The 23267-nt window shown below is 42.8% G+C and overlaps 1 protein-coding gene across 1 annotated transcript in view; it reads right to left on the minus strand.

The window, feature by feature from the left end:
* The window catches only part of LOC126259757 (probable cytochrome P450 303a1), a 148076-nt gene that overhangs the window by 76410 nt on the left and 48399 nt on the right, over positions 1-23267 (minus strand). Inside the window, exon 3 of the mRNA XM_049956749.1 lies at positions 7253-7504. Within this exon, the coding sequence (XP_049812706.1) occupies positions 7253-7504 (252 nt within the window). The remainder of the gene's footprint in view (positions 1-7252; positions 7505-23267) is intronic.

Here is a 23267-nt window from a genome sequence, read left to right on the forward strand (position 1 = left end):
GCAAGGAAATCGTTTCTGAAGAAGAGAAATTTGTTAACATCGAGTATAGATTTAAGTGTCAGGAAGTCGTTTCTGAAAGTATTTGTATGGAGTGTAGCCATGTATGGAAGTGAAACATGGACGATAACTAGTTTGGACAAGAAGAGAATAGAAGCTTTCGAAATGTGGTGCTACAGAAGAATGCTGAAGATAAGGTGGGTAGATCACGTAACTAATGAGGAGGTGTTGAATAGGATTGGGGAGGAGTTTGTGGCACAACTTGACCAGAAGAAGGGATCGGTTGGTAGGACATGTTTTGAGGCATCAAGGGATCACAAATTTAGCATTGGAGGGCAGCGTGGAGGGTAAAAATCGTAGAGGGAGACCAAGAGATGAATACACTAAGCAGATTCAGAAGGATGTAGGTTGCAGTAGCTACTGGGAGATGAAGAAGCTTGCACAGGATAGAGTAGCATGGAGAGCTGCATCAAACCAGTCTCAGGACTGAAGACCACAACAACAACAACAGAGCGTTATTGAAATGCTCAACAAGCTCCGGTAGCAGATGCTACGAAACAGGTGGAGTGCGTCACAGAGAAATTTACTGCTCAAGTCCCAAGAGCGTACATACCAAATAGAGTGGCACAACATATTACTTCCTCTCACATACGTGTGACGAAATGACCACGACCGGACAATCTGAGAAAGTATAGCTCACACGAGGGTTACAGATAATCGTTCCTTCCACACACTATGCGCAAACTGAAGAGGAAAAGAAAGTGGTAGTAGAAAACACCCTTCTCCACACCATAGTTGCCAGGTACCCCGATTTTGGCAGGATTGTCCAGATTTTCCTGCTAAATATCCGACTGTCGATTAAACGGTGTTAGGATAATTAATATCTTATTATACCAACACGAATAGTGTTTCACACAGACCTATTCTATTCATTATAGGAGTGATTTCCTTTAAGAGACAGTTTAGTAAACTTAACTGAAATTAAAAATTCAGCTTTTACTCTGAAGAGGATTAGGTTAGCAAATGTCCACTCAACAGCTGTTATTTCACAGTTACACTTAGCATCGAGTCAGAAATTGTTGGTGTACCTTTTAAATTTAGCGAAGCGTTAGAAAGAAAAATAGGTTCGCTCTCAAGCATCCCAAAATGACCAAGTGCTTGTGCCGAAAAACAAGGAAGAGTTACAATTTAAAATCAATTTTAATGACGAATATTGTAAGATTTTATCGTGGTTTAACAAAGGTACAGATGACTGTAATGGTCCTCTTATTCTCTTCCACGGGGTTGAAAATCTAGTTAAAATGGTCCCATTACAAGCTGAATTAATTTACATGCCTGCAGTTTCGTCCTTTTACCAGCAGGAAAGAAGGGGCAATTCTACTGCGGAGGTTGAAAAGCAAACAGAAATATCAATAAGCTAAAATGCGGTGGTTTTCTTCAATTCCAACTTACTTACACTGCATTACCCGTACAGTTGTAACATATTAAGGACTGAAAATAAAATAAACCGGTAACTGCATCCTATACAAATATCCGAATTTTAGATATCTGAGTATTAATTCTAGCCTGAGAGATGTCAGTTTCCAATAACTTACCACTTTGTTCAGTTCATAAGTATCAGATTAGTAAAAAATCGCGACTTTGTTGAGTCAAGAGGAATATTCGATACAAGTCGTCGACTGACCGGTGACATAATGTTAATGGCTGCTCTGACGTCACCTTTCGGAAATACAGAAGCGTCCGATCTTACCCGTCGGCTTTGACCCATGACGTCACAAATACCGCGGAAACGACCATAAACAACAATTCCAATATGGCGGATATAAAAACATCGAATACGTATTGTAAACACTGAAATACACAAGTTTCACAAAAAGCCTAATGACTGTAACGGGACAAGCGTGGGAAATTGGGGGTTTTTGGGTGGGGAGAAACTAAATATGTCGTTATGCGGTGGGGGGAGTCTGCAGTGCCCCCCCATCCCCCCACAGGCTTCATTAGTGTCAAATCAATATTTTCGAATCATAGGCGGCCGTTGCCGCGGCCGCATTCCAAAAAAAAAACTCCCAACCTAACCTCAAGTGGGCTACGCTACAGATCAATATGTTCATCAAATTGCTTCATATTACGTATACATGTTCTTTAAACAAGAGTACATCAAACCATGTATTAGGTTTTCCGCGCCGTAATGACGTCACACACCACAACACGCTTACGTCACGGGTCAAAGCCGACGAGTAAGATCGGACCTTTCTGTTGACCCCCTTTCGGTACATATTTTCGCAATTTCGTTGCGGGTCAAGAGTAGTATTCGATACTAGTCGACGGCTTTGACCAGTGATATAATGTTAATGATTCGTCTGGTGCATATTTTCGCAGTTTGGTTGTTAGTTTGCAAAGTGAACGATTGTGAAAGCAAAAATACTGTTTGTAACGTCAGATGATCTGTAGCCTATCCATCTTAAGAAAATCGTTCCTGATACCACAGTATACTGTCGCGTTATTTACATCGATTGTCGCATGTTTCCTATGTCACTGATCAAAGCCGGTAACTAGTGTCGAATATTACTCCTTATCTGTTATTAGGGGAAAAAAAACTGGAAACCCTGCGCCACAAACCGTAAAGCTGCTTGCGGATTATAAACGTACCGGGTGGTTTTGATTAAACTGCAGCTACTTAAGGAGGTTCTAACAACCCTACCACAACAAAGGTCAAAATTTTAATAACGATTTGGTGTTGCTCACGCTGGTAAATACTGCATTTTCGGGCAACATCAGTCATATTATGTGGCAGGTGTCATTAGAGCACAGTTAATAGTCATTTCATGTAATAATGAAAAAACTAGGCACTCATTTCTTTTGTGTTTCCCACGCTGGTCTCGTCGTAAAATCGTGGCTCAATCGTTGAAAATCTAGGTGGTTATGATTCCAAGCTCGGATGCAAAGAGGCCTAGGTTTTATTCTGCTATATTCAAAAGTTTTGTAGATGCGCTTCACAAACGATTCTTGAAGATTACACCTTTCAAAGTTAGCACAATAGTGATGTAAAAAAAATAATCAGCACTCCGAATTTAAGTTACACTTCCTTTTAATTACTTTTATTGCAATATCACGTAACACACAAAACATCACTTCACAATACAAAACATACTTGAAAACATCTCTCTCACAGTCAGTGTAAAAGTTCACGTTTTATAAGCGGACTACGTTATGCGTCTTTCCAACATGACGTCCAACACTTGACTTTTTCAAGGTCTGACTCTCTAACAAGTTAACAACTAACTAACAATCGCTTACGCGCCCAAAAATCAGAGTTACAAGTACGTCAAAGATCATAGTGACAAAAGAAAGAATACACATGAGAATAATATCATTGCAATATAAACATATCGATGTATCACAAATGAAATCAAATCTGAATGTTGTCTCAGAATATGTCAACTACTTTGCAGAAACACAATAGAATATTATTGGTATCGAGAGGTTCAGGTGAGGTACCATAATGGTCACGTAATTCAAGTACCAGTACAAGGTCCAGTGTGGTTTGTAATTATTGCATGGCAGCGAAAGCTGTTAAACATTCTAATTCGTTGATGTGGAGCCCATTTTTGCTGGAAAACAAATTAGTTCCAACTGCGGTCACCAGGTGCAGATCTGGCGCTGTACACTGTTTGTATGATGGTATGACATCGACGCCATAATTTGGCAAGCCATAACGTGAGAAGAGAGACCGTGCGCTGTTAGTGAAACTATTTTGTGTTGGACGGCAGCAAGTACAGCGCTGCACTGAGAGAGTATCGCCGACTAAAATGTTTGAGAAGAGGCTCGACGTCATTAAATCGTTTAAAGAGTATGATAACGAAATTCGAAAACACGGGCGAGCTTGGTGTGGCATCTGGCAAAAGAAGGCGTTCTACCACGGTGAAAGATACTGACGAGGTTGCTGATGATGCGACTGACCATCAGCAAGTGCCTCGGATAGTACTAGTGGTTATGTAGTGTCATAAGAATTGTCCATCCAGTAGCCAATAGTACGGAAAGTTTTGCGGTCTATTTTACACTGGTACATGTACAACATCCACACGGTGCAGCAATTGGAATCTCATGATCCGCAGCAACGTTCTGAGTTTGCTCTTCGGTTTTTGGCACAGAAGACATGTGACCGGCCAAAAAAAAAAAAAAAAAAAAAAAAAAAATGGGTCAAATGGCTCTGAGCACTATGGGACTTAACATCTGTGGTCATCAGTCCCCTAGAACTTAGAACTACTTAAACCTAACTAACCTAAGGACATCACACACATCCATGCCCGAGGCAGGATTCGAACCTGCGACCGTAGCGGTCACGCGGTTCCAGACTGAAGCGCCTAGAACCGCACGGCCACACCGGCCGGCCTGTGACCGGACAATGCTCTATAGAGTAACGAGCAAATTTTACACTACAGGGTGCAATGAATACACAGAACTGCCGGATTTGGGGGTCTGTTAAATAGGCGGTTGTGTGGTGTGGATTCACAAGCTCCTTTATTCTCGGTCCGTTCTTTGAAGAGAATACATCCAGAGGGCCCGTCAATGTACCGTGACGTCTGCACGTTATCGAGACCTCCTTGTACAGAATGTGTTTCGTGCTTTGGAAGAGCGCAATCGTGGAAAAACCACTGTTCTCGTGCAAGAAGGGGCAACACTTCATGTCACTCACCCAGTGAAACATCTGCTTAATGCAACTTTCCACGAGCATATTACCTCCAGAGGTTTTCCAGATGCATGGCCTGTAACATCACCCGATCTGATTCCACGTGGCTTTTGGCTCTGAGGATACATAAAAGCACGTGTTTACCAGGGACACGTTCGGTCTCTATCTGATCTAAAGGCTGATACACAGGAGCACGTTGCTCAAATTCCACTTGAATTGCTGCGATCAACTGCTGATACTGTCGTTTTACGGATAGAGCATTTCATCAACATCTCCGGTGCCGAAATTTAACAAATTGTGTAAGCGGCCGCTAGTTAACATTATGTCTTTCTCACTTTCATCTACATCTACTCAGACACTCCGCAAGCCACCGTACGGTGCTTGGCAGGGGGTATCTTGTACCAGTACCTGTCATTTCCCTTCCTGTTCCACTCGCAAACAGAGCCAAGGAAAAACGACTGTCTAATATGTCTCCATATGAGCCCTAATTTCTCGTATATGATGTTTGCGTTCCTTACGCGCAACCTATGTGGGCAGAAGTAGAATCGTTCGGCAGTCAGCTTCAAATGCCGGTTCTCTAAATTTTCTCGATGGTGTTTCTCGAAAGAAACGTCGTTTTTCTTTCGGGGATTCCCATTTGAGTTCCCGAAACATCTCCGTAACACTTACGTGTTAATTGAACCTACCGGTAACAAATCTAGCAGCTCGCCTCTGAATTACTTCGACGTCTTCCTTCAGTCCGATCTGGTACGGATCCCAAACACTCGAGCAGTACTCAGGAATAGGTCGCATCAGCGTCCTGTGTGCGGTCTCTTTTACAGGTGAACCACTCTTTCCTTAAATTCTCCCAATAAACCTAAGTCGACCACTTACCTTCCCTATCACAGTTTTCACATGCTTGTTCCACCTCCTGATGGCTCGGATGGTACGAACGTTCATCAACACCATTTGCGTCTCAGAAGCGAAAAGTTTCTTAAATTCACAGCGCCAGAGCTGCACATGGTAGCCAAAATTGGAATTAATCACTGCACCTTCCCACCACACTTCCAGTCATAGCAGTAAAACACAGAAACAAAATGCTGTGATTATCAACACCATTTCCATCCCAGAAGGGGAAAGTTTCTTGCATTCACAGTGCCAGATTTGCACATGGTGGCCAAAATTGGAATTAATTTTCTTGCGATGTTAATCGGTTCTCCATTAACGCACTAGAATATCTACCAAGTTTCGCTGCCATATATTAACTGCAGACGACACTGGATCTCAGAGAGTAGTTGCGCTTTAATTATAAACACCTGGCGGATGTAAGATTTGTCACAACCTCCTTTAGCGAGGGTTCTCTGGTTCTGGATCGGATGAAGTTCTTGGAGTCCGAGCCAGGAGTGTTTTGTGGCGGGCCGCTGCCAACATCTACATCTACATATATATTCCGCAAGCCACCCAACGGTGTGTGGCGGAGGGCACTTTACGTGCCACTGTCATTACCTCCCTTTTCTGTTACAGTCGCGTATGGTTCGCGGGAAGAACGACTGCTGGGAAGAATCCGTGCGCGCTCGAATCTCTCTAATTTTACATTCGTGATCTCCTCGGGATGTATAAGTAGGGGGAAGCAATATATTCGATACTTCATCCAGAAACGCACCCTCCCGAAACCTGGACAGCAAGCTACACCGCGATGCAGAGCTCCTCTCTTGCAGAGTCTGCCACTTGAGTTTGCTAAACATCTCCGTAACGCTATCACGCTTACCAAATAACCCTGTGACGAAACGCGCCGCTCTTCTTTGGATCTTCTCTATCTCCTCCGTCAACCCGATCTGGCACGGATCCCACACTGATGAGCAATACTCAAGTATAGGTCGAACGAGTGTTTTGTAAACCACCTCTTTGTTGATGGACTACATTTTCTAAGGACTCTCCCAATGAATCTCAACCTGATACCCGCCTTACCAACAATTAATTTTATACGATCGTTCCACTTCAAATCGTTCCGCACGCATACTCCCAGATATTTTGCAGAAGTAACTGCTACCAGTGTTTGTTCCGCTATCATATAATCATACAATAAAGGATCCTTCTTTCTATGTATTCTCAATACATTACATTTGTCTATGTTAAGGGTCAGATGCCACTCCCTGCACCAAGTGCCTATCTGCTGCAGATCTTCCTGCATTCGCGATCTAAAAGAACAGCAGTATCCGTGTGTACAAATTCAAATGGCTCTGAGCACTATGGGACTTAACATCTATGGTCATCAGTCCCCTGGAACTTAGAACTGCTTAAACCTAACTAACCTAAGGACATCACACAACACCCAGTCATCATGAGGCAGAGAAAATCCCTGAACCCGCCGGGAATCGAACCCGGGAACCCGGCCGAGTGTACAGTAGCCATTAAGAAGTTAATGTGCTATAAGGACACGTGTAGCGTCAGCACAGCGAATGGAACACGCTGCCTCGTCCCACCACACGTCCGGTCATAGCCGTAGAGCACGGGAATAAAATGCTGTGGGTAGAAACACCGTCCCCGTCCCAGAAGGGGAAAGTCTGATGGGGCCGTGGTTCTCACCTCTCCTGACGCCCCAGGTGCGCGTCTCGTAGAAGGGCCCCTGCGGCCGGCCGTCGAACTGCTCCCTGCTGAGCATCTCGCGGATGGCGCGGTAGCTGCACAGCACCACCAGCCGGTCCTTGCCGACGCGCACCCCCACCACCGGCCCGTAGCGCCGGCCCAGCTCCGCCGTCGCCTCGTACAGGTAGCCGGTCTGCTTGCGCAGCTTGTTGACGGCGAGCGCGCTGCCCACCACCGGCCACCAGCTCGGACCTGCAACGCCGACAAGCAAATCAGCTTTAGCAGAACCGGACCCACAAAACGACGAAAACTTCATTTCTGAGTGTTTTGTAAGGTCTTCACTGGTATAATAGGAGCTTCTCTCTTTCAAATGACATACATATTTTGTACAAGCTGCTACCCGTGACGACTCTCACATATCGGTAGTTTTGGAGTTAATGCATGAGCTTAAGGAACATATTTTGTTGTGTACGTAGTTCCACATAGTCGGCGCGTACACAACTTTCCCACTAGAGCGCGCCCCGCTAAGCACAACAGCGCAGGCGCAGCGCTCGTCTGTCTCCGCACTACGAGACGGCGCTGTCTTAGAGATGGACCAAATTCTGCTTTCGCCGATCCGCGTATTAATATGTAACGCAGCCAATGAGATTGCTTCTAACGTAGAACCTTTTCTCCTCGCGGATCACACTCGCGCAGTGATACCTGAACGCTCGAGGTATTATAACGAGTGTTCAGACCTCCGATTAGTCAGTCTGCATCAGTCTGCATTTGTCTGTACCAGTCTATAGTCAAGTTTCAGACTGCGCCTTATAAGATTATCATATTCCTGTACATAGCCATGAAGAGAAATGTATAGACATTTTGTCAAGTATCAGAGATATGTGAGAATAACATTAACGTACCAAGACCAAAGGAACTTCAGATTGTCAATTGTAAACAGCATCCAGAATCAAGTTAAGTAAGGTTTTATTATTATTTTAATAAATGTGTGTGAAAAATTAATCAAGTTCTGTTTAAAGTTGGTCACCGTCAATCTGCTACTCTAAGCGTGCAAGTGGCATTTCTATCGTCTGACCTAACGGCAGAAGATAAACACACCACGATAAGACGACGAGACATATTGCTGACTACTTCATTAGAGCGACAAGTCAAATAATTTGATGGTGTGTCTACCGAAGGGCTTACAGTACGCACACCACATATTTCTTGTGCTTGCAATAACGTCGGCTACCTTCATGTGTGTGCCTGTTTGGGTAAGCATAGTTCGTCATGTCCCCCCCCCCCCCCAAACCCAATTAATATAAAAGATGTTCCATTCCCTACTTCACCACTCTCAGTCGATTTATTTTATTTTATTTTTTACTTTCTAATGTAGCTTACGTTCTTTCTCATGGTTCAAGCTACACATTAGAGCCAAAGAAACTGGTACACCTGCCTAATATTGTGTAGGGCCCCCGCGAGCACAGAGAAGTGCCGCAATAGGACGTGGCGTGGACTTAGCTAACAAGTAGTGCTGAAGGGGATTGACACTAACCTAAGCCGGCCGGTGTGGCCGTGCGGTTCTAGGCGCTTCAGTCTGGAACCGCGCTGCTGCTACGGCCGCAGGCTCGAATCCTGACTCGGACATGGATGTGTGTGATGTCCTTAGGTTAGTTAGGTTTAAGTAGTTCTAGGGGACTGATGACCTCAGGTGTTAAGTCCCATAGTGCTTGGAGCCATTTGAACCTAACTAACCTAGGGGCATCACACACATCCATGCCCGAGGCAGGATTCGAACCTGCGACCGTAGCGGTCGCGCGGTTCCAGACTGAAGCGCCTAGTACCGCACGGTCACAACGGCCGGCTGAGTCTTGCAGAGCTGTCCATAAATCCATAAGAGTATGAGGGGTTGGAGATCTCTTCTGAGCAACACGTTGCGAGCCATCGCAGATATGCTCAATAATGTTCATGTCTGGGGAGTTTGGTGGCCAGCGGAAGTGCTTTAACTCAGAAGAGTGTTCCTGGAGCCACTCTGTAGCAATTCTGGACGTGTGGGGTGTCGCATTGTCCTGGATTTGCCCAAGTCCGTCGGAATACACAATTGGCATTGTGAGGAGTCCATAGGTCCTTACTATAACTTTGCACTTGGCACAGGTCGATAGGGCGAACAATCGATTGTGACGTGTTGAGAGAGCGAGTGTCGAGATGCGCCAGTGTGGTTGGCGGGCGTATGTGTATGTGTGTGAAGGCCATTGTTGAAATACAGGGTCTTTAACCGAGAAGGGTGTCACCATCGCCGTGGTTAGACCCCTAAGTAATAGATTAACACCGGGAAAGTGAAGAAGTATCATTATGAAAGTGATCAGTGACGTCACCAGTGCCGATATGGAGTTTCGCGTCTACCGCGCCGGCCTAACCTTGGATTGCAGTGTTGGATGCAGTGATGGATTAGCGTGTGACGATAATGGAAAATGAAGAAAGCCTGTGCTGAGATTAGCCGTAATTAGATATGTATGACGAAGGCAGTGGCTGTCTCCTTTTTGTGTTTTGAGAAGAATATAAGTTCGTGATTGGTAAAACTGTGTTGGTGTTCCTTTACCAGACATTCAGTATTATAGTATTGAACAGGACGAACTGGAAAGTAACAACTTCCGTAGCAGTCAATTCCGATTACCAGCCCCATTAGGTTCACGGTCATGTTAATAAGAAATATTGGGCTGCTATTCGATCAGATCAGGTCGGGATAAAAAACGGAGGTGTTACAGCACGAATGGATGAAGGTGTTCAGACAGGATACTTGCATACGTGTCACCTGTTAGAGTCGTATGTAGTCGTAACAGGGGTCCCACATCACTCCAACTGCACACTCCTCACACCATTACAGAGCCTCCACCATCTTGAACAGTTCCCCGCTGACGTGGAGGATCCATGGATTCTTGAATTTGTCTCCATACCCGTACAAGTCCATCCCCTCGATAGAATTTGGAACGAGGCTAGTGCGACCAGGCAACATGTTTCCAGTCATCAACAGTCCAGTGTCGACGGTCCCAGGCGAGGCGTCAAGCTTTGTGTCGTGCAGTCATCAAGGATACACGAGTGGGTCTTCGGCTCCAAAAGCCCATATCGATGACGTTTCGCTGAGTGGTTCGCGCGCTGAGTCTTGTTGATGGCCCAGCATTTATCTGCAGCAATTTGCGGAAGGGTTGCACTTCTGCCACGTTGAACGACTCTCTTCATTCGTCGTTGGTCCCGTTCTTGCAAGATCTTTTACCGGCCTTAGCGATGTCGGAAATTTTATGTTTTACCTGATACCTGATATTCACGGTACACTCGTGAAATGGTCGTTCAGGAAAATCCCCACTTCATCCCTTATCACGGAGTTGCTGCGTCCCGTCGCTCGTGCGCCGACAATGACACCACGTTCGAGCTCACTTAAATCTTCATCACCTGCCATTGTAGCAGCAGTAATCGATCTAACAACTGCGCCATACACTAGTTGTCTTATATAGACATTGCCGAATACACGTGCCTATACCAGTTTCTTTGCCGCTTTTGTTCTAGCTGTTACCCGCGACTTCACTCACACATCAGTAGTTTTGTTATGATGAGTTATTGCCTGAGAGTAGGGAAAAATTTACTGTGCATGCAAAATGTCAGCTACCTTCTCGTGTCTGCCTGTCTGGATAAGCAAAAGGCATGATGTGTCTCCCCCTTCCTCCCTCTGCCCCCTCCCCTTACACTCAACTGATGTAAAGATTGATATTCCATTCCCTACTTCACCACTTTGGGGTCGACTTATTTTATTCTATTCTTTACTTTTTAATGCAGCTTACGTTCTGTCTGAGGGTTCAAGTTATTTCCATACCGGCGAACACTCATCTCACAAGACGTGACGTCATTTTGACGTCACTCACAATATCGAAAACCGCTGTGATTTCGTAATAACGAAGAATATGAACGTTTTTGCTCCTCGTTTCATTCGCAGCAATTTAAGCTGACCTCTTAGGCTTCTGCCTAGCCACATACTCGGAAACCTCCACATATGCGGAAATAAACAGCGAAATATTTGTTAGAAGGAAAAATATGAATTTTATTGCTCCTCAAAATGGTTCAAATGGCTTTGAGCGCTATGGGACTTAACATCTGAGGTCATCAGTGCCCTAGAACTTAGAACTACTTAAACCTAACTAACCTATGGACATCACATACTTCCATGCCCGAGGCAGGATTCGAGCCTGCGACCGTAGCAGTCGCGCGGTTCCCGACTGAAGCGCTCGGCCACCACGGCCGGCTATTGCTCCTCCTTTCAGTCACAGCTACTTAAGCCGTCCTCTTAAGTTCCTGTCTATCCACCCACTCAGAAATCTCCAAGTATTTATTTTATCATTCGCTCTCTACACAACTGGAATTGTAAATAATGTGAAACATTGAAGAAATGCATAAATTACATTCGTAAGAAAGTCACAGAAAGTGTTAACAACGCTAAGATGTAGCGAGATGTGAACCTACGCCCTTCGACTCTACCTTCCACATAGATAGTTGATATTACGTGTAACGTCAAAATGATGTCACGTTTGTATAAAGTCTTGTGAGTGTTACCCATCCATACTATATTTCATGGAAATCGGTTCAGCGATTAGCTAGCTAGTTACCTTTGGTTTTAATAGTATTAGTATTGTTTAAACATGTTGAAAATTATATAAACATTGCATTCATTACGCTGAATCATGTAACGTAGAACATGTCAATAAAAGCATTTTCACAAATATGGTACGGTTCAGAAGTCGAAGAGTAAATAGCTTTTTCAAAGAGTAATTGTGCTTCCCTAATTGGCGTTATGTTTTTTAAATCAATAAACATCTTGCACTACACTCTTTCCGAAGTGACCTCAGCGTTCGAGGTATCTCCATACCAATTTTCGTTAAATTCGATTCTGCGGCTTAATTGTGGAAAACTAACAGACAAACACACTTTGGCATTTGTAATACTAGTGTGGATTCACCTTAGATCTAAGTACTTCTAATTTGTGTTCTAAAAATATACCGACACAGGTTTGTCACACGTTTCTTGAAAAATCTGTTTTTCGAACTTTGTAAGCAGCCTGGAAAGAATATGGATGGCAAACACACTATACCAGGGGCGGGCAGGAATCCTGCACATGTGCGATGCACTTGCACGCGTGCAGTTAACAGGTGTTCCGCGTGCACACAGGGGCAAGCTGGCCACCCGCTTATCTCCCATCCCCACCATACCTTCTGTCCGCTCCTTCCTCTGTAATGCGTTTTGTTTTCTAGTTTGCTTTATTGAGTGAATCAATAAGGTTAGTAGGAGTGCTTGAAAGAAATCGTGGTTTGAAAGAGTACCTATTACCTACGATACGTTTTATTTAATTATCACAGGTGGAGTTTACAATACGTTTAATATCTGGAACAAAATTTCTACATACAAACACAAACAGTTACGTAAATTTTCATCACTGATGTTTGCTCTTAACCGAGACTTATTAATTCAGCAAATGGTTTTCCAGCTCTCGCTATATTAAGCGCAGTCTTATAACTTGCACATACCGCTGGGCTATTATTGTTGTCGTCCTGAAAACTTGAAAACAGTGCTCCATAAAATGTTAGATCAGTTAGATAAGAGACATGACGAGAGAAAGTCGCAGATCTCTCGTGACAACAGCAACTACGACAAATTCAAATGGGTCTGAGCACTATGGGACTTAACTGCTGTGGTCATCAGTCCCCTAGAACTTAGAACTACTTAAACCTAACTAACCTAAGGACATCACACACATCCATGCCCGAGGCAGGATTCGAACCTGCGACCATAGCGTCGCGCGGTTCCAGACTGTAGTGCCTAGAACCGCTCGGCCACTACGGCCGGCCAACTACGACAGATTCATCTGGTATCGTTAGATCGGTCTTCTTAAGCTCAGTCAATTCCCCATCCGCTCAGAATCCGACAATAAATTGTACTCGTCCTTGTGAAATTTATTATAATGGCCTTCAATACTAAACTTCCGTTGACCAGCGAGAATACTGCCACATATTAAACATTTCGAATTTTCACGTTTTTGCACAAAGAAAAAATGATTCTCCCATTACTTTTTAAAAGATAGCAAATCTCCACTTCTCCGTTTCTTGAAATACAACGTTCACTACATAGTGCTCGCTTCGCATCAACGTCCGCAGCTTAGCCTGGCACTACACTGCCGCAACCTGCCGGCTGTCGCCACAGCCCCGGTCGACGCCTGCACGCGAGCAGCACACGTGCAGCGCTGTGCGCTCACGAGCCGCGTGCAACGTTTGCCCGCCCCTGCACTATACTGATGACCGGTGGCTTTAATATCCGTCTACCTGATCTGCCGCGACGCGCTCAGCCATATGCTCCACACGCTCAGCTATGTGCTACAATTTCAACAACAGCGTGTTTTGGTATAGATAATTACTGTGTACAGGGAGGGGGAATGGCACATTCAGAACGCTCACATCAAGTGCTGGCAGAATTCTGCGTCTATTGATACCAGAAGCCAACGAATCCACTGTTCACGGTCTATACCACACCATACTCGTACTCTAGTTATTGATAGCTACAGATTTGCATACAATGGAGAATTTCATCTTGACGATCACACTTCACGACAGTTGTGTAACACGGTTCCTGCTCACGAGCGCGCATGTATTCGTCGAGACAAGGACGAATGTAATCTCGAGACACAATGACGGAGAGAAATCAGATACCGCGCCGGACTGACCGCTACAGATTATTACATCTCCACAAGTAACCGTCGGATGGAACCTTCGTCAGACACATGTCAACACCACATACATGGTATCTACAATAGTCTCCGATTACACCTAACTTATGCCACAATTTAAAGTCGATTCCGTATCTTCCATCTCCAGCGACAACACACGGATATTAAACGATAGGTGAGCGCAAAACAACATTATACTTTCAGAAGTTAATACAAATGAACTGTACAACTCATTCACTTCAAACTTTAACCTGTTAATAAAGTATCTATGGACGTTTTCTTAACGTACAGGTGCAGTCAACACATAAGTGGAATTCTTTAATTGTTGCCGTCGTTACTGTGTGCCAGTAGCTTCTTTTTTATTTTTTTATTTTTTTGGCATTCGACGAAAAAGCACCGTATAGCCATAAATATTACAAATACAGTACACTGGAAATAGCTGCCACGTAGGGCTTATAAGCTCTCAACTATTCACATCCCTAACGTCTAAGTATTACAAACTCAAGCTATACTTACATTGCAATTTTAGATGGAGTCACGAAAGTAAATATTGTCTTATACGAGGGGCGTTCAATAAGTAATGCAACGTACTTTGTTTTCTTATCAATTTGGACTCCATGAACCATGGATCTTGCCGTTGGTGGGGAGGCTTGCGTGCCTCAGCGATACAGATAGCTGTACCGTCGGTCCAACCACAACGGAGGGATATCTGTTGAGAGGCCAGACAAACGTGTGGTTCCTGAAGAGGGGCAGCAGCCTTTTCAGTAGTTGCAGGGGCAACAGTCTGGATGATTGACTGATCTGGCCTTGTAACACTAACCAAAACGGCCTTGCTGTGCTGGTACTGCGAACGGCTGAAAGCAAGGGGAAACTACAGCCGTAATTTTTCCCGAAGGTATGCAGCTTTACTGTATGGTTAAATGATGATGGCGTCCTCTTGGGTAAAATATTCTGGAGGTAAAATAGTCCCCCATTCGAATCTCCGGGCGGGGACTACTCAAGAGGACGTCGTTATCAGGAGAAAGAAAACTGGTGTTCTACGGATCGGAGCGTGGAATGTCAGATCCCTTAATCGGGCAGGTAGGTTAGAAAATTTAAAAAGGGAAATGGATAGGTTAAAGTTAGATATAGTGGGAATTAGTGAAGTTCGGTGGCAGGAGGAACAAGAGTTTTGGTCAGGTGAATACAAGGTTATAAATACAAAATCAAATAGGGGTAATGCAGGAGTAGGTTTAATAATGAATAAAAAAATAGGAGTACGGGTAAGCTACTACAAACAGCATAGTGAACGCATCATTGTGGCCAAGATAGACACGAAGCCCACGCCTACAACTGTAGTACAAGTTTATATGCCAACTAGCTCTGCAGATGACGAAGAAATTGATGAAATGTATGATGAGATAAAAGAAATTATTCAGGTAGTGAAGGGAGACGAAAATTTAATAGTCATGGGTGACTGGAATTCGAGAGTAGGAAAAGGGAGAGAAGGAAACATAGTAGGTGAATATGGATTGGGGCTAATAAATGAAAGAGGAAGCCGCCTGGTAGAATTTTGTGCAGAGCATAACATAATCATAGCTAACACTTGGTTCAAGAATCATGAAAGAAGGTTGTATACATGGAAGAACCCAGGAGCTACTAAAAGGTATCAGATAGATTATATAATGGTAAGACAACATCATCCATCTATCTTTCTCTATTATTTACAGCAACTAATAATGTTATCGACTTGAAATGTAGAATAGTTTTAAGAAACAATCATAACAAAAGAAGTCGTAATGGGGGTCGACATTTTAAAGTAAGGCTGCTAGGTTAAACGAAGCACATGTAATTTTTTATGTTTTTGATACATGACGTTCAGAACTAAAATATAAATTTCCTAAAACAGTTGAATAGTACTCCCAAAACTTCCCGACAGAACAGACCATGAAGTTTCCCAAATGTCTACAATACTTCACAAAAGATCGATGAGCAGTGTAGGTCTGGGATAAGATACTTGCCCTGTGGAGGGCAAGGGTTCGATTCTCAGCTTCGTTGTATTTTTAAAAATAGTGCATAGTCGATATATATTTTTAAACATAGTCGCATGCTCTTCAAGCATTTCCGCGAAGAGTGAAATACATAAAGATAGAAAAAAAATCAGCGCTCGAGATTAGTAATTGCTGGATTGCTGATTCGAGTCTAGTTCCGGTCATTACTTTTCAGTTTTCGCTCAGTTCGAATACCTACGTCATATAAATATATGCTAATTAGCACATATTTAATTGTAATTTTTATGAAAAATGCACATCTTCTTATTTGCAATTACACAGCACGTACAAAAATCTAGTTCCCATTGCAGATATAAATCGCTAATCACAGATCCTTTATGTATAAGGTTGTTTAAAAAAAGACTTTTCAAATTAATTTTTTCCGTCTTCACGTACCTTACGCTTCATGGAAATGCACGTGGAACATGAACTTTTGTTTAAAAATTTACCATACCTGGGAATCGAAGGCCACCCATGTGGTAGTTAGGCATCCTACCACAGAGCCACACAGCCCACTTGCTTTATGGAGTTAAAGAAGATTTTGTAGGGGATTTTTGAGAGCTGCATCGAACTACTTTAAGTAACTAATATTTCATTCTGAACTTCACATACAGTTACAAAACTCCGATTACCGTGTGGTCCCTTTGTCGTTTTCCGACTTACGGCAAAAAAAGGTCTGTTTCAGTTCATAACTTAAAGTTGGTATGGCAACTAGTAAACAAATAGAACCCAAGACGAAGAAAGTAACAGTGGAGTTGAGAACTTTTCAAGACAAGTTTACTGTAAACTATTTCTTTGTGGAATTTAAAACAAAACCCATATGTCTGATATGCAATGTGTCTGTCTCGGTTCCAAACGAATGTGACATCAAACGGCCTTACGGGACTAAAGATGCAGTTATATTTGTTAAGTACAAGGGACAAATTCGATAAGACCAGGAAAACGACTTAAAAAGGAAACTTTCTGCTCAACAGCAGATATTTATAAGGACGAATTCAGAGTCAACATGCTATGTGAAAGCAAGTTATGCAGTTGCTCTGATACTGGCAAAAAAATCAAAGCCAAATTCAGATAACAAAATGGTTAAGGAATTCTTAGAGACAGTGTTGAAATTGTGTGTCGAGAAAAGAAAAAGGATTTTTCAAAAATAAGCCTGTCTCGTCAAACTATTATTAGACGTGTGGACGACAAATTGAAGATAATTTAAAAAAATCGTGCATATGAGTTTATATTTTATTCTATAGCTTTGGATGAATGCCCAGATACCGCTGATACCGCCCAAGTGGCGATTTATGTCAGAGGTGTTGATGCTCATTTTAGTAAAACAGAAGAATTCGCGGCATTTCATCCACTTAAGCCACCTATCGGGGCTAACATCGGATGGTGCTCCAGCAATGGCTGGGAGGCACGAAGGTTTAGTTCAGTCGATTGAAAACGAGGCCCGCCAAGTTGACAATTCGTCGATGTTAAACTTTCATTGCATTATCCATCAAGAGAATTTATGTGCCGAGTCGCTCAAAATGGACCATGTCATGAATGTAGTTGTCAAAACAGTGAACTTTTATTAAGTCGGAAGGATTGAATCGCCGTCAGTTCTAAGAATTTCTGAAGTCTTTGGATTCAGAGCACGATAACATTTCGTATTATACAGAAGTAAGGTGGCTAACCCTTGCGAAAATGTTTAAAAGAGTGTTTGATTTGAAGCAAGAAATTCAATCATTCTTTGAAAGCAGCTCAAAGAGACTACCGGAGTTCGAAAGTAAAGAATGGCTTTCCAATTTTGCATCCTTGGTCGATATAACTAGCCCTCTAAATGATGTTAATACTCGACTCCAAGGAAAAGATCAGCTGATTAATGTCATGCATGATCTTATTTCCTCATTCCACATAAAACTTGGGATTTGGGAACAACAGTTACGAATAAAAACTTCTCACATTTTCCTACACCGTCAAAGCAATCGGGTGTCACACAGGCGGCAGTGATTAAATACGCTTCTTTGATGTCTGAAATACGAATTCGAAAATCGGTTTCAAAATTTTAAGAAACATCGTCTGCTCTTTGTATTTGCTAAGCCACTTTGCAAATGTCTACCGGGATGTCTGCAAATGGGATACTGAGAAATGCAATGTGATGCACAGTTAAAAGAGAAATTTAATCAGGTTTGTCTGGAAGAGTTCCATAGAACATATTTGGACAAGAAGAAATAGCCGGCCGGGGTGGCCGAGCGGTTCTAGGCGCTACAGTCAGGAACCGCGCGATCGCTACGGTCGCAGGTTCGAATCCTGCCTCGGGCATGGATGTGTGTGATGTCCTTAGGTTCGTTACGTATAAGTAGTTCTAAGTTCTAGGGGACTGATGACCTCAGAAGTTAAGTCCCATAGTGCTCAGAGCCATTTTTTGAAGAAGAATGATCCAGTGTTTTACAAACATGCTTTAAAAATTATTTTATTAGTTGGAAATACTTACGTGTGTGAACAGCTTTTTAGTCGGATGAATTACAGCAAATGACAAATGAGAACACTGATTTCTGATTTTCATCTGGAAAGCTGCGAGTAGCAACAACTTCAGCTGACATCAACACTGACTCACTTAGTTCAGTCAAACAAAGGCAAACATCCCACTAGCATTATATTTCATTAAATTGTGTAATAAATCTTCTGTCCTTATATTTGTTTTATTTGCTTTAAAAATAAATTAATAGTTCTCGTTTTTTTTGGTTCACAAAACAAAAATTTGTGTTGCCGTCCGCGGGGATATCCCTTCTCAAAAACTTGGCCCGCCTGTCGAAAAGTTTGGCCATCCCTGCTCTAAATGCTAATATGTAATAACAATTTTAAAGAAAGGAAATAAAGTAGCCCACTGAAGTTAGCACAAAAAGTGCTGAAACACCTCTGGGTAAAACAAAACTCCAAACGTGTCTTGCAAATGGCGGCATTCCTCATCCACATTTCTCCAGAACCCAACCAGATCTTCCCCAAGGTCTGTTTCTATCAGCTTTTCCGTATAATGTAAATAATTCGTGTCAGTTTATTGCAACCATGATTTATTAAACAGATAGTTAGGTAACATTCGCATCTATCAGCACGTGACTTCTTTGGAATAGGAACTGTTATATTCTTCCTGAAGTCTGAGGGTATGTCGCCTGTGTATCTTGCTTACAAGATGGAGTAGTTTTGTCATGGCTAGCTCATCCAGGAATGTCAATAATTCTGAGCGAGTGTCGTTTACTCCAGGGGCCGTCTTTATACTTAGGTCTTTGAGCGCACTGCCAAATTCTTCTCGCAGTGTCATGTCGCCCATCTCACCTTCATCTATGTCCTCTGCCTTTTGTAGAGTATCGCCTTCAAGTTCATTTCACTTGTATAATCCATCCATATATCCCTCCTATATTTCGGCTTTTGCTTTTTTATTTAGTTCTGTTTTGCCTGTAGAGCTCTTGATATTTATGCAGCTGATTTTTCTTTTCTCTAAAGGTCTCTTGAATTTTCCTATAGATGACAGTTGTCTTCCCCTAATTATGCATTATTCTACATCCTTGCATTTCTAATCTAGCCATTCATGCTCAACCATTTTGCACTTCCTGTCACTCATTTTTAGACGTCTATAATTTTCTCCTTTCGTCTATGGCAATCAATATCTCCTGCCTTATCCAAAGATTCCTAATTGACTTTGTCTTTTTGCCTATTTGATCCTCTGCTGCCTTCACTACTTCATCACTCAAGGCCACCCATTCGTCTTCTATTCCGTATGTTAACCCTTTTCCAGTTAATAGTTGTCTAATGCTCGATTTGAAACGCTCAGCAACCTTTGATTCTTTAAGCTTGACTAGATTCCTTTTCCTTAATTTTCTAGTTTTCTGCAGTTTCTTCGGGTTTATGTACAGCTCATAAGCAATGAATTATGGTCAGAGTCCACATGGTTCTCTGCAAATGTTTTGCTGTTCAAAATCTCTTTTCGAAATCTGACTTACCATTATGTAAGATATTTGAAACTTTCCTGTGACTCTAGGTTTCTTCCACGTTTACAATCTTTCCTCGTGATTTTTAAACCAAGTGTTAGCAATGATTAAATTATGCCCTATGAAAAATTCTGCCAGGCCGTTTCTTCTTTCATTCCTCTCCCTAGTCCGTGTTCACTTATTGTTTTTACTTCTTTCGTTTTTCCTGCTATCGAATTCTAATCCCCCATGACAGATAAATTTTCATCTTCCTCGACTATCTGAGAAATTCCTCACGACTGTTGTATACAGGCCAACGAAGATCTCTCTCTTGAGTGAAAAGCATGCTGTAACGGAAAGCGGTTTTAAAATGTTACCATCATTTGAGCGCTTAAGTTTGTCTTGGTCTTTGAAACTTATTTAGTAGCGAATGACTTTTCTGAAGGACGTAACATTCCAGTTTTCTGCTGTATAAACTCAGCCTTGCTCGTAGAGCGTAACGCGAGCACACTAGCTTGTGAGACAGGGAAGGATACCAGAACCATTTCGAATCCGCACGCCGGTTAACGTCCATACGTCTGGCATACTGGCCGTCCAGAATGCGATTTTTAGGCGGTTTTCCACGCTCATTCATGCAAATACTGTTCTGGTCCTCAACCTCCGCCTCAGAATCAATTCATATTCATATTTATTTATCAACCATCGATCATGTTACAGGATATGGATTTCATAGTGGTCAACTGACGGCTATGGAGACAGGATGGGCATCCGTGCAAGAGAGAGAGAGAGAGAGAGAGAGAGAGAGAGAGAGAGACTGACTGTTGAACAAACTCTCTCTGAAGCTCGTCAGCTATACTACGGTATTGTTATAAAACACTAATGCGGAGTTTCTGTTTCAGTACGTTTGGTCAGGAAGTGAAAGCTTGTCAAGTGTAGAAAGTGGTGTAGGAAGAAACACTCGTACTGTCTGCTGTCCCTGAAGTACAGTCCACAGTTACTGGAGCCAAGAACAGCCTTTCCTACACGAAGTTCCGTTTTCATGTTTCTCATTTGTCGCCTGTTCCCTTCTGAATGTAACTCATCTGTTTTCATCGGAGCAGTTGCATGGCCATCATACATGTATATTCCAAAGTGTATTAATCTTTGAGTCTCTTTGGCGTTTCCGCCATAAGACTGGTTTTCAGAAAGTATTGATGATAAATTTAGTTTACTTCTCTCTTTAAAAACGGTTATTAGAAATAACTAAATAAGTTATACCTACTGTGCCGTAGCTACGTTTCTTTGGCGTGTTATTGACGTTACACGTTGTTACCCTTTTCATCGAGAGCACTGCCGTTGTTCTGGTAGGCTTGCTGGTATAGATGACACAATATAATTTACTAAATTCGACGTACAAGTGGGGTATAGCAGCATGTTGTAGGTATATTTAATCCTCACTGTCGGTCTCCAGCTGAGACATGAGCCAGTCTTTCACCATGTCTTGACTCACGTGTCCTGTAACTGCTGGTCCTGTGAAGGTAAAGCAGCCAAAAACTTTAAACTACAACATCGCACAGAACATATTAACTTGTAACGAGTCCCGGATGTGTTTCGCCTTAGTGTAGGATGTTTTTCCTCCTCAGGTTTAGTCATTCCGTAAGTTCGCTGTGTTATTCGCAATTGGTATTGCTTCATCGCTAAAGACAGGTTTCTCACACAAACCATTTCACCTAGCGTGTAGTTGTATCATTGCCGCAGGGTCTTCAGAATATATGAATTTGCACTCTGGCTACCCACAAATTAGGTGCACGATAAAATATTTAAAATTTTTTTAAAACTATTAAAATCTTGAAAAAAACTTTTTGGTAGCCGCTTTAGCTGTTAGCAATTCTTCTGTTACACAGCATAATACGCTACCGGTTTCGCGATGATTTAACCGCATCATCGGATGTATGCATATAACTAATTTAACATTGGTTAAAATACACGGGCTAGAATGTCGAGTACCGCCTCAATTGGATGGTTACAAGATGAGAGTCAAAAATTCCAGTGGGTAGCAGGCGCAGACAGTGTACGTAGATGAGCACTGTGGGCAGCGGGTACGGACCAGTGATGAAATATCAACACGTGCCAGCAAAAGACACGCGGTGGAGACGTACCTGTGCTTGAAATAGGGAGACCAGGCCACCTAACAGGCCAGTTAACGCATTGTTGTTGAAACTGCCGGCGCCCAGTAAGCCCGGGAGAAGCGGCCAATAGGACTTCGTGTAGACTATTGCAGCTAGAGTTCATTTTAGTAAAATTCTTCAGGGTGTGATAGAAGTAACAACGTGTGACGCGGTTTCGCGATGATTTAACCGCATCACACGTCCAAAACAATTCATTGGAATTCTACAGAAATCTTCTCAAAGACAAAACAGGGTAACAATTCAAAGCTACGTAGGTAGACACTAACGTCAAAATAAAAACGCATCAGCTTTTCGCGGTAAGAGATGCAGCTTTAATTACAGCTCACTAACTCTGCCCTTTCCATGAGACACCACCTCTGGCCATCTAATTGCTCTACGATCTAATAGGAGCCCTGTGCCTCTTAACGACGCACGCACTTGCTATCCCGCAACACTCGCCTCCGAAAAGCGATCATAGCTCCATGCACGTCATAGGAACGCGCTTACAAATAAGTATAAGCTTTCTGTGAACTGACAGATTATATTGTTCGACCACTATGAATCACTAATTCCCGACTTCAATAACGTGAAACACTTTTAAACAGCGTCTCCATCTCATAAGGTACACGACTCGCCTCTTACACCAGGGGAACTGCTGGCCGGTCCGCCGATTTCTCGAGCTCCAAGCATCAGCCTGATACTGTGGAAACATTGAGGTCTTTCAGCAAAACTGGCGTGATATGAAGAGTTCGAGTCTCGGTCCGGCACACAGTTTTAATCTGCCAGGAAGTTTCATATCAGCGCACACTCCGCTGTAGAGTGAAAATTTCATTCAAGATTGACTGTTTTTTGATACAGTTAGGGGAATTCTCACTGTCTATCTCATTCTTCCGCTATTATTACTTCTCTGGAAGTGGCTGCCTGCTGCTAGAATTTCTAGCATTATTGTTTCCAACTTCATGGTACTGGGGGAATATCTGACGTCATTGGAAAGTTCTTTGACTTTTGACCGAGCTTAGCCAACTCTGGCGGCAACATTCCGCTTGCTTTATGAGTCTCCCCTACGACCCACTTTATGCAGATTAGGGAGAATCTAAGAACCAGATTGCCAGACGTTACTATCGGGGTTGAACTGCGAAAGAAAAATATATGAGCATTGGA

The sequence above is a fragment of the Schistocerca nitens genome, chromosome 5 (genome assembly GCF_023898315.1).
Source record: "Schistocerca nitens isolate TAMUIC-IGC-003100 chromosome 5, iqSchNite1.1, whole genome shotgun sequence".
NCBI classification, from domain to species: Eukaryota; Metazoa; Arthropoda; class Insecta; order Orthoptera; family Acrididae; genus Schistocerca; species Schistocerca nitens.